We start from the raw sequence: 12,717 nt of genomic DNA on the forward strand, positions 1-12,717 counted from the left end.
GCGGATGACTCTGCAGCACCGATTGGCCCAACAAGAGGTCCTCATCAGCCAGGGTATCAAACTTGTAAAACTTTGCAAAGGTGTTTGAACCCGACCAAGTAGCTGCTCACCAAAGTCGTAATGCCGAGACCCCTCGGGCAGCCGCCCAGGATGCGCCCACCTTTCTGGTAGAATGGGTCTTCACCGATTTCGGTAACGCTAATCCAGCCGTAGAATGAGCCTGCTGAATCGTATCACAGATCCAGCGTGCAATAGTCTGCTTGGAAGCAGGAGCCCCAATCTTGTTGGGATCCTACAGGACAAACAGAGCCTCTGTTGTCCTAATCTGAGCCTTTCTGGCGACATCAATTTTCAAAGCTCTGACCACATTGAGAGACTTCTATTCCGTCAAGACTTCAGTAGCCACTGGCACAAAAATAGGTTGGTTCATGTGAAACGATGAAACCACTTTTGGCAGAAAATTGCTGATAAGTTCTCAACGCCGCTCTATCCGTATGGAAGATTAAATAGGGGCACTTGTGGGACAAAGCCAAACTCTCAACAGTTCTGTGTCTAACAGTATTTCCAACGCTGACTACAGCGTCGTTGGGATCAACAGTGATTCTGGCAAGTTCAGGAGCCAACCACTTTGTTGAAGAACTGTCAGGGAGAATGCAACGTTTTGCACCACTTGGTTTCTTGACCTCACCGTAATCAGGAGAGCGTCCCATTACAGAATAATAACGACTCTTTTACTATCGAAGGAAAACCATCATATCGCCATCATTCCAGTGAATTGGTAATGACAATCCTGAATAGCAAACCCAGGTAAGCCTAATGCGGAAGAAACCGTAATTAGACCCCTTTTTCCTTTTCCAGATTGGAGATCCCTGCCCTGAGAGATTCCAGCTTGTAGTTCAACTTCTTAAATAGAAATTTTTGGGATTTTAGATATAGGATTGTTCTGACCGAGCCGTCCGGCCTCGGGAGCACGAAAAAGCTTGAATAACAGCTTTTTTGTTTTTGTGACCGGGACAGCATGACAATGACCTGATCCTGACACAACTCTTGTATGGCTTTGCATACTACCTCCCCGTCCACAGGAGAATCGGTAAGGTCTATTTGGAATATCGGTGAGGGGAAACGTCTGGAAACTGCAGTATGTCCCCCTTGGGACTCTATTCTTAAACTCACTGGTCCATGTCCGTTGCAGGACTGACTGAAGAGTATTATACGTGGTCCCACCAGTGTAGACTCCCGCAAGATAGACCCAGCGTCATGCGGTGGATGTGGCAGAAACAGAGGAGGATTTCTGCTTCAGCGAACTTGAAAAGACTGCTGACCTCTGACCTTTTCACCTTCCTCTACCTGCAAAGAAAGGGAAATCCGTATCTATTCGGTCAAAATGACTGCATCCTACAATAATGCGTCACCAACCGTTGTGAGGGAACATAGGGCAAGAAGGTAGACTTACCAGTGGTATCTGCCGCGATCAACTTAACAAGACCATCCCCAATCCAGGTTTCACCTTCAAAGGGAAGGGACTCCAGTTCTACTCGGAGTCAGCCTCAGCATTCCATTGGTGAATCCACAACGCCCTCCTAGTCGAGACCGCCATGGAATTGGCCTGCTAACCCAAGAGTCCTATATCCCTTGTGGTCGCACGGCAGTCTGCTGCAATGTTATAGATATTACCCAACTTCAGGAGTACCCTGCATACAACTACTCCCCTACGCGCACGTAATGCTAGTATAATCAACGTACACGCGGACACATAATTAGAGTATCACATATCTTCCTGCATACGATCCTTTGTGACAGGGCCCCGTACAGAACAGGGGGTGACTCTCACTTTATTCTATCCACGGCGGGAAAAGAATAAACACTCGGAATCCTCTTGAGGATTTGAAAATATCTGGTCACGGTCACTCAGCACATGAGAAGGAATAACTTTACCTCAGCATTCATTATAAAAAATTTTTTATATATATATATATATATATATATATATATATATATATACACACACACCTTTAAATACAGCTATACACACAAATATATATATATATATATATATAACTCATATATAAATATCCCTTGTGACAGGAACAGCAGGGTTCCTAGTGACGTTAATACGTTCTTAATGTGTATGAAACATGTACTGAATGCCGATTTTGTGGATCTAGTCAGGAAACATTATGGTCGACATAAGAAACAGTATTCGTGTCGATCTCCGGGAGTAGTAACTGGGCAAAGTATCGGACTTCTGGCTCTGCAAGGGGGGTGACGGCGGGCTCTGGGAACGAGCATCTAGGCGTACCTAGCGATCAGACCCTCTGGAGCTAATGGTGTCCAGTAGCCAAAGAAGCAGAGCCTTGAAACTCACAAAAGTAGGTCTGCTTCTCTCCCCTAAGTCCCACGATGCAGGGAGACTGTTGCCAGCAGTGCTCCCTGAAAATAATAAACCTAACAAAAAGTATTTTCAGAGAAACTCAGTAGAGCTCCCCTGTGTGTGACCAGTCTCACTGGGCACAGAATCTAAACTGGAGTCTGGAGGCGGGGCATAGAGGGAGGAGCCAGTTCACACCCCCTGTATTATGGTAACGGCGGGGCCCGCGCCACCTGTTTTACAGCAACGGCAGGGTCCACGCCACAGTATTACGGTAACGGCGGGGTCCGTGCCCCCTGTATTACGGTAACGGCGGGGTCCGCGCCACTTGTGTCACGGTAACGGCGGGGTCTGCACAACCTGTATTACGGTAACAGCGGGGCCAGCGCCAACTGTATTACGGTAACGGCGGGGTCTGCACCACCTGTATTACAGTAATAGGACACTAGAGTGTCAGCCACCTGTACAGGGATAATGCAGCACCAGAGGCTGCTCCAGCTGCACTATAACAAGGCACCAGAGGCTGCTCCCCCTGTAGTACAGAACCTGACACCAGAGCTGCTCAGCCTATAGAAGAATAATAATAATATCATTACCTGCTGCCAGACACAGCAATGGCTGCTCTCTGCTCCTGCTGCCTTGTGGGAATGATAGAAGGAAGGCGGAGCTCAGACCAGGGGAAAATGGCCTTGAAACTCACAAAAGTAGGTCTGCTTCTCTCCCCTAAGTCCCACGATGCAGGGAGACTGTTGCCAGCAGTGCTCCCTGAAAATAATAAACCTAACAAAAAGTATTTTCAGAGAAACTCAGTAGAGCTCCCCTGTGTGTGACCAGTCTCACTGGGCACAGAATCTAAACTGGAGTCTGGAGGAGGGGCATAGAGGGAGGAGCCAGTTCACACCCATTCAAAGTCTTAAAGTGTCCATGTCTCCTGTGCATCCCATCTATACCCCATGGTTCTTGAAGCGTCCCCAGCATCTTCTAGGACGTATGAGAATTTAGTAATGTCATGGTGACATTCACCTCCCCAGTCATGTCCCTGTATTATTACTGTAGTTATACGTGATGTAAATGTGACGCTCCCAGATTCCCTCACCTCCCCAGTCATATCCCTGTATTATTACTATATATGTGATGTGACTGTGACATTCCCAGATGCCCTCACCTTCCCAGTCATGTCCCTGTATTATTACTATAGCCATAACTGATGTCACTGTCACATTCCCAGATCCCCTCACCTCCCCAGTCATGTTCCTGTATTATTACTGTAGATATAAATGATATCACTGTGACGCTCCCAGATCCCCTCACCTCCCCAGTCATGTTCCTGTATTATTACTATAGATATAAGTGATGTCACTGTGACTCTTCCAGATCCCCTCACCTCCTCAGTCATGTCCATGTATTATTACTATATATGTGATGTTACTGGGATGCTCCCAGATCCCCCTCACTTCCCCCACTCATGTCCCTCTATTACTACTAATATAAGTGAAATCACTGTGACATCACCACCACTCCCAATGTATAATAATAATAATAATAATAATAATAATACCAGGACACCACAAGCTGCTGTCCCTGTATAATAATAACCATACACAAAAACCTGCTCCCCCTGTATTATACTAATAACAACAGGACACCCTATTCTGCTCTCCCTTTATAGTAATAATAAAATGACACCACAGGCTGCTCCCTCTGCAAAATAATAATAATAATAATAATAATAATAATAATAATAGGACACAACAGGCTGCTCCCTTCTGTATAATAACAACAACAACAACAACAGGACACCATAGCCTGCTACCCCTGTATAATAATAATAATGACAGAACACCACAGGCTGCTGACCCTGTATAATAAGTGAACACCACTAGCTACTCCTTCTTTATAATATTAATAATAGGACACAATAGGCTGCTCCTCTTGTATAATAATAATAATAATAATAATAATAATAATAATAATAATAATAATAACAACAAGTCACCACAGGCTGCTCCTCTTGTATAATAATAATAATAATAACAACAACAACAACAACAACAACAACAACAACAACAACAACAACAACAACAACAACAACAACAACAACAACAACAACAACAACAACAACAACAACAACAACAACAACAACAACAGAACACCACAGCATGCTTCCCCTGTATAATAATAATGACAGGACACCACAGGCTGCTGTCCCTGTATAATAATAATAAGTGAACACCACTAGCTACTCCTTCTTTTTAATATTAATAATAGGACAACAAAGGCTGCTCCTCCTGTATAATAATAACAACAACAACAACAGGACACCACAGGCTGCTCCCCCTGTATAATAATAATAATAATAATGCTTCCCCTGTATAATAATAATAGGACACCACAGGCTGTATAATAAATATAATAATAATAACTGTACACCACAGGCTGATCCTCCTGTATAATAATAATAATAATAACAACAACAACAGGACACCACAGGCTGCTCCCCCTGTAGAGTAGTATGCCACAGGCCACTGCCCCTGTATACTATGACAACACAGGATGCTCCCCCTGTATATTATGACAACACAGGCCACCCCCCTGTATACTATGACAGGACAGGATGCTACCCCTGTATATTATGACAACACAGGCCACTCCCCCTGTATACTATGACAACACAGGCCACTCCCGCTGAGTACTATGACAGCACAGGATGCTACCCCTGTATATTAGACAACACATGCCACTCCCCCTGTATACTATGACAACACAGGCCACTCCCCCTGTATACTATGACAGCACAGGATGCTACCCCTGTATATTATGACAACACAGGCTGCTCCTCCTGTATACTATGACAACACAGGTCGCTCCCCTTGTACAGCACAATGCCACAGGACACAACACCTGTAATGTCCCGTGTATACAATTATGGTAACGGCGGGGTCTGCGCCACCTGTATTACGGTAACGGCGGAGTCCGTGCCCCCTGTATTATGGTAACGGCGGGGTCCACGCCACAGTATTACGGTAACGGCGGGGTCTGCACCACCTGTATTACGGTAACGGCGGGGTCTGCGCCACCTGTATTACGGTAACGGCGGGGTCTGCGCCACCTGTATTACGATAACGGCGGGGTCTGCGCCACCTGTATTACGGTAATGGCGGGGTCTGCACCACCTGTATTACGGTAACGGCGGGGTCTGCGCCACCTGTATTACGGTAACGACGGGGTCTGCGCCTCCTGTATTACAGTAATAGGACACTGGAGTGTCAGTCACCTGTACAGGGATAATGCAGCACCAGAGGCTGCTCCAGCTGCACTATAACAAGGCACCAGAGGCTGCTCCCCCTGTAGTACAGAACCTGACACCAGAGCTGCTCAGCCTATAGAATAATAATAATAATAATATCATTACCTGCTGCCAGACACAGCAATGGCTGCTCTCTGCTCCTGCTGCCTTGTGGGAATGATAGAAGGAAGGCGGAGCTCAGACCAGGGGAAAATGGCCGCCGCTCCTGACGTCACTACACGGCCAGGGAACGTATTGCTGCTGCCGGACTGGTCTACAAGAAAATGGCCGCCGGCCTCATGCACTGAGGACATGTATGGTTAAAACTTACATATGCCGGGGCTGTGGGCGGGGTGTAGTAGGGGAGGACCCAGTAACCAGTAAGCAGCCTTTGCCAATCATGCCCTACTTCCTGCCTGTGCGTTCCACCTTACTTCCGGACTGTGCGGTCCACATACAGGAAGTGAATTTTAATCGACTGCTGCCGCCTCCCAGTGTCCGTGGAAATCAGGTAATGACGTCTTACTGTACAGGGGGAGCAGCCTGTGGTGTCCTGATATTATTATTACACATGGGGAGCAGCCTGTGGTGTCCAGTTATTTTTATACAGGGGGAGCAGCCTGTGGTGTCCAGTTATTATTATTATACAGGGGCAGCAGCCTGTGGTGTCCTGTTATTATTATACAGGGGGAGCAGCCTGTGGTATCCTGTTATTATTATTATTATTATACAGGGGGAACGGCCTGTGGTGTCTTGTTATTATTTTTATTATACAGGAGGAGCAGCCTGTGGTGTCCTTTTATTATGCAGGAGTAGCAGCCTGTGGTGTCCTGTTATTATTATTATACAGGGGGAGCAACCTGTGGTGTCCTGTAGTTGTTATCGTTATTATTATTATTATTATTATTATTATTATTAATATTATTATAATAATACAGGTTGAGCAGCCTATGGTGTCCTGTTGCTGTTATGATTATTATACAGGGGGAGCAGCCTGTAGTTTCCTGTTATTATTATTATACAGGGGGAGCAACATGTGGTGTCCTGTTATTATTATACAGGGGGAGCAGCCTGTGGTATCATTTTATTATTATTATTATTATTATTATTATTATACAGGGGAAGCAGCATGTGGTGTCTTGTTATTATTATACAGGGGGAGTAGCCTGTGGTATAATTTTATTATTATTATTATTATACAGGGGTGCAGCCTGTGGTGTCTTGTTGTTATTTTTATACAGGAGAAGCAGCCTGTGGTGTCCTGTTATTATTATTATTTTCTCATTTGTCCTAGAGGATGCTGGAGACTCCGTAAGGACCATGGGGTATAGACGGGATCCGCAGGAGACATGGGTACACTATTAAGACTTTGAATGGGTGTGAACTGGCTCCTCCCTCTATGCCCCTTCCCCAGACCTCAGTTAGATTATGTGCCCAGGAGAGACTGGACACACACTAGGGGAGCTCTACTGAGTTTCTCTGGTAAAAGACTTTATGTTAGGCTTTTTTATTTTCAGGGAGACCTGCTGGCTACAGGCTCCCTGCATCGTGGGAGTGAGGGGAGAGAAGTCAGACCTACTTCTTCTTAGTTCAAGGGCTCTGCTTCTTAGGCTACTGGACACCATTAGCTCCAGAGGGTTTGATCACTTGGTGCGCCTAGCTTAGGGGTGGGCAACATACGGCCCGTTCTTTTTTCCCTTTCGGTGCAGATTGTGGAAGATGAAAAGTAAGAGTTCTGCAGCCTTGTCAGGTTCGCAGAAGCGGATGTCGTTTTCTGTTTCTACCACATCCACCGCATGTCGCTGGGTCTATCTGGCTGGAGGCCACTCCGGTGGAACTCATCTACTACTCTTCAGTCAGTCCGGTAATGGACTCGGACCTGTGAGTTAATTCTAGAATCCAAAGGGGGACATACTGGCATTTACAGATGTTTTCCCTCACTGATTTTTCTAATAGATCTTGCCGTTTCCCCTCTGAAAGGGGAGGTAGTACGCGACGCCATACCAGAGTTGCTTCAAGGTCAGGGCATTGTCCTGCAGTTCCTGGTAAAAAAAAAAAAAGGAAAACAGAGATTTCTCCTTACGAAGTTGAACTACAGGATGGAATCTCTCAGGCCAGGGAGCTCCAGTACGTAAAGGTAGAAAGGGGTTTAGATGCGTTGTTCTCCGCATTCATCTTACCTGGGTTGATATCCAGGACTGTCTTTGCCATTTCACCGGAGTGATGGCAGTAGGATGGTATTCTTTCACCAGTGAGAGCCATTGTTATTCTGTACTGGGACACTCTCCTGATTAAGGCGAGGTCAAGACACAAGTGCAAATCGTTGTTCCTCTCTGAGTGTTCTTCAACACAGGAAATGGCTGTTTTCCCAACGACGTAGACGTCGGAGGTGGGTATCAGGGTAGATACGAAACGGTTGAAGTTCTCTGTGTTTTCCTGTGGAAAGAGGTCTGAGGATCCGGAGTCAGGTCAGATTTGCAGTGACAATCCATCAATATGTTCCGTTGATGAAGAAGATGGTGCGGCCTAAGAGGCTTTTCGGTGAGCAGGTCTAATGCCAGAGTGGATTTCACGGGGCCAGTTGGAAATGTGGTCCGAATCTCACCTGCACAGGTGCCGGAATATAATCCTAATGGCCAGGATATCGCTCCTGTGGTGTCTGCTCAGTTCTCACCTGCTAGAGGGACGAAGGTTCGGAATCCAGGATGAGATCCTGGTGTCCATGCATGCAGATCTCCGATACTGGGGAGCAGTCCTTGCAAGGGAAGTATTTCCAGAGGAAAAGGTCAAGCTGGGAAGCTTGTCTGCAATAGCTTTCTTGAATTAAGAGCTATTTTCAGTGAACATATGCTTAGTGATCTGCACGTGTTAATTCTGTCGGAAGACTTGACAGCTGTGGTGTTAGTAAGCCGCTAGGGCGAAACAAGGAGCAAAGCGGCGATGGCAGATGCCGTAGAAGTTTTCTGGTAAACGCTATATTAGCAGTCTTCGTTCCGGATGTGAATGACGGAGAAATAGTTTCCTCTGCAGACGCGATCTCCATCCGGGAGAAATACTGTCGTCATCGAGAAGTTTCGCTGAAGTGACAAGTCTTTGAGGAGTGCCTCACTTGGACATGTTGGCATCTCGCCTCATCGAGAGACCTCAGGTATATTGTTCCAGGTCAGGGGACAATCAAGCTATAGCAGTGGACGTCCTCGGGACACCTTGGGTGTTTTCAGTCGGTCTATGTGTCCCGTCCGTTATCACTCTACTGAAGGTGATAAACATAAGAAGAACAAAGGTTCAGGCGATCCTCATTGTTACGGTCTAAACAAGGAGGGCTTGGTATCCAGTTCTTCAAGATTTACTCATAGAAGATCCCTGGCCTCTTCCTCTACGTGAGTAACTGTTACAGCAAGATCCGGGCGTGTATCAAGACTTACCGCGGCTGCGTTTGACGACATGGTGGTTGAACGCCATATCCTAGCCAGAAAGGGTATTCCCAGTGAAGTAATTTCCACTCTTGTTCAGGCTAGAAAAGAAGCAAAGCCTTACCACTGTGTTACGGAGAAAATATGTGTCTTGGTGTGAATACAAGAAGGCTACTACGGAAGCTTCAGCTGGGTGGTTCTTCTCCATTCTTTGCACCGGTGCAGGCCTAAAGTTAAGCTCCATTCAAGTGCGGTTTTGCCCTTATAAATTTTCTTTCAAGAAAGAACTGGTGACCTTTCCGGAAGTTCGGACCTTCAAGGAAGGAGTACTGCACATCCAACTTCCATTTGTACCCCCATTGGCACCGTGGGACCTTGACGTGGTGTTGTGTTTTCTTGTGTCACAATGATTGGAACCTTTATGAAAGGTTGTGTTAAAATTTCTATCTTGGAGAGTGGTCATGCTTTTGGCTTTTGCGTCCGCAAGGCGGGTGTCGGAAGTAGCGGCTGGGTCTCACAAGAGCCCCTGTTTGATCTTCCAGGTGGATAGAGCGGAATTGAGAACTCGGATAATAGTTCTGCCAAAAGTGGTTTCGGTGTTTCGTAGAAACCAGCCTATTTGATGACTGTGGTTACTTAAGCATTGGCTGATTCAAAGTCTCTCGATGTAGCCAGGGCTTCGAATATTTATGTCGCCAATTTGGCTCAGATTGGGGAAACAGAGGCTCTGTTTGTCCGGTATGCTCCCAGCGTGATTGGGGCGCCTGCGTCTCTGCAGTCTGTTACACGCTAGATCTGTGATCCGATTCGGCGTGCTCGTTCTACGGCTGGATTGCCGTTACCGAATTCGGTGGTGACCCATTCTACTAGGAAGGTGGGCTCTTCTTGGGCGGATGCCCGAGGAGTCTCGGCGGTTCAACTTTGCCGAGCGGATACTTGGTCGGGTTCAAACACTTTTGCTAAGCTCTACAAGTTTGATACCCTGGCTGATGGGGACCTCATGTGTGCTCAATCTGTACTGCAGAGTCGTCCGCACTCTCCCGCTCGGTCTGGAGCTTTAGTATAAACCCCATGGCCCTTACGGAGTCCCCAGCATCCTCTAGGATGTATGAGAAAATAGGATTTTAATACCTACCGGTAAATCCTTTTCTCTTAGTCCATAGAGGATGCTGGGCGCCCGTCCCAGTGCGTACTGTATCTGCAGTTATTGGTTATGGTTACACTCTTGTGGTGTTTCTTCTCTGTCAGGCCATTGCTGACGTTGTGCATGCCATGGCATGCGGTGTCTTATTATTGGTTGTGTTGACACACAGGTTGTGTTACATATTCTCTCAGCATGTGGCTGTGTATTTTCCATGCCGTTGGCTGGTGTTCTATCGAATGCCACGTTCTGCGGTATGTTCATGGTGTGAGCTGGTATGATACTCACCGTGTTTACACAATAAATTCTTTCCTCGAAATGTCCGTCTCCCTGGGCATAGTTTCTAACTGAGGTCTGGAGGAGGGGCATAAAGGGAGGAGCCAGTTCACACCCATTCAAAGTCTTATAGTGTACCCATGTCTCCTACGGATCCCGTCTATACCCCATGGTCCTTACGGAGTCCCCAGAAAAAGATTTACCGGTAGGTATTAAAATCCTATTATGATTATTATTATTATAATACAGGGGGAGCGGATTGTGGTGTCCTGTTATTAATATTATACAGAGGGAGCAGCCTGTGGTGTCCTGTTGTTGTTATTATTATTATTATTATACAGGGTGAGCAGTCTGTAGTGTCCTGTTTTAGTTGTTATTTATTATACAGATGGAGCAGCCTGTGGTGTACAGTTATTATTATTATTATTATACTACAGGGAGAGCGGACTGTGGTGTCCTGTTATTAATATTATACAGAGGGAGCAGCCTGTGGTGTCCTGTTAATAATAATAATAACAGGACTGCTCCCTCTGTATAGTAATAACAACAACAGGACACTACAGACTGCTCCCCTTGTATAATAATAATAATAATAATAATAATAATAATAATAATAATAATATTATTACACAAGGGAACAGCCTGTAGTACCTGTTGTTGTTGTTGTTGTTATTACTATACAGAGGGAGCAGCCTGTGGTGTCCTGTTATTATTATTATTATTATTATTATTATTATTATAATACAGGGGAGCAGCCTGTAGTGTCCTGTTGTTGTTGTTGTTGTTATTATTATACAGGAGAGCAGTCTCTGGTGTTCTATTATTATTATTATTATTATTATTATTATTATTATTCAGGAGTAGCAGCCTGTGGTGTCCTGTAATTATATAAAGACATATGTTATTATTTTTATACTGGGGTGCAGCCTTTAGTGTCGTTGTTATTATTATTATTATTAATTTTATCATATGTAATTGTGGGGATTGAAAATATTGCTCAAATTCTAGAGAATTAGAGACCATAGTATCCCTGGCATGTGTAACAGATGATAATTGGAGCAGTATGAAGCAAATGTATATCACACTCCTGGAAGTGTCACTGTGACATCACTTATATCTATAGTAATAATACAGGGAAATGATTGGGGAGGTGAGAAGGTCTGGGATAGTCACTCTGATGTCACTTATATATATAGAAATAATACAGGGACATGACTGCGGAGGTTATGAGGTCTGGGATAGTCACTCTGACGTCACTTATGTATATAGAAATAAGACGGGGACATGACTGCGGAGGTGAGGGGATCTGGGAGCGTCACAGTGACATCACTTATATCTGTAGTAATACTGGGACATAACTGGGGAGGTGAGGGGGTCTGGGAGTGTCACTTTGACATCACTTATATATATATAGTAATAATACAGGGACATGACTGGGCAGGTGAGGGAATCTGGGAGCGTCACTGTGGCATCACTTATATCTATAGTAATAAAGGGACATGACTGGGAAGGTAAGGGGATCTGGGAATGTCACAGTGATATCATTAATATCTATAGTAATAATACAGGGACATGATTGGGGAGGTGAGGGGGCCTGGGAGTGCCACAGTGACAAGAGAAAGAAAGTAGACTTCTTTGTGGGCGCACTCTTGTGAAGAAATAATGAGATATTCTCAAAGAATAAAACTTAACTTTTATTACAAATGATTAAGAAATTATGCAATCTCCTGAGAACAAATAATGTCTCTTGCCGCCTTCCCCCTGCCTGTCGCCTGCAACTTTTTCCCTGCCTGTCGCCTGCAACCTTTCCCATGCCTGTCTCCTGCCGCCTTTCCCCTGCCTGTCTCCTGCCACCCCCTTGCCTGTCTCCTGCCACCTCTGCTACACCATCGGCTGGATGTGTGAAACCTGAGGTCACGGAGACTGTACGCCGCAGCTCCATGAATGAGGCCATGAAATTTCCCTCAGGAGACCCTGTCCCTTCACAACCAATTCTCACCCTTACACCACTTCATGGCTGCAGCCATACTCGTCTGACAACTCAGGACACATAGAGCACATGCTCCGTACGGGTCGTGCACATGAGCGGTGTACCGAACATCAGCTCATTGTGACTCCACCCACAATAGGGCTACACTCTAGATCAGGCCCACTATGCAGTACAGCCTTATGGGGCTGGGTCACAGGAACCTCGGAGACACTGACCAGGACTCTATGGCTGTGGGGAAATAGG

At 45.7% G+C, this 12,717-nt stretch overlaps 1 protein-coding gene across 1 annotated transcript in view; it reads right to left on the reverse strand.

Moving 5' to 3' along the window:
- Window positions 1-9,275, reverse strand: part of LOC134984101 (zinc finger protein ZFP2-like) — a 49,386-nt gene extending 40,111 nt beyond the window's left edge. The window contains exons 1-3 of the mRNA XM_063949733.1: window positions 9,192-9,275; window positions 7,904-8,090; window positions 2,965-3,002 (exon numbers count right to left, since the gene is read on the reverse strand). Of these exons, the coding sequence (XP_063805803.1) occupies window positions 2,965-3,002; window positions 7,904-8,090; window positions 9,192-9,275 (309 nt within the window). The remainder of the gene's footprint in view (window positions 1-2,964; window positions 3,003-7,903; window positions 8,091-9,191) is intronic.
- Between the last annotated feature and the right edge of the window lie 3,442 nt (window positions 9,276-12,717).

This window comes from Pseudophryne corroboree (assembly GCF_028390025.1).
Source record: "Pseudophryne corroboree isolate aPseCor3 chromosome 3 unlocalized genomic scaffold, aPseCor3.hap2 SUPER_3_unloc_36, whole genome shotgun sequence".
In the NCBI taxonomy this organism is placed as follows: Eukaryota; Metazoa; Chordata; class Amphibia; order Anura; family Myobatrachidae; genus Pseudophryne; species Pseudophryne corroboree.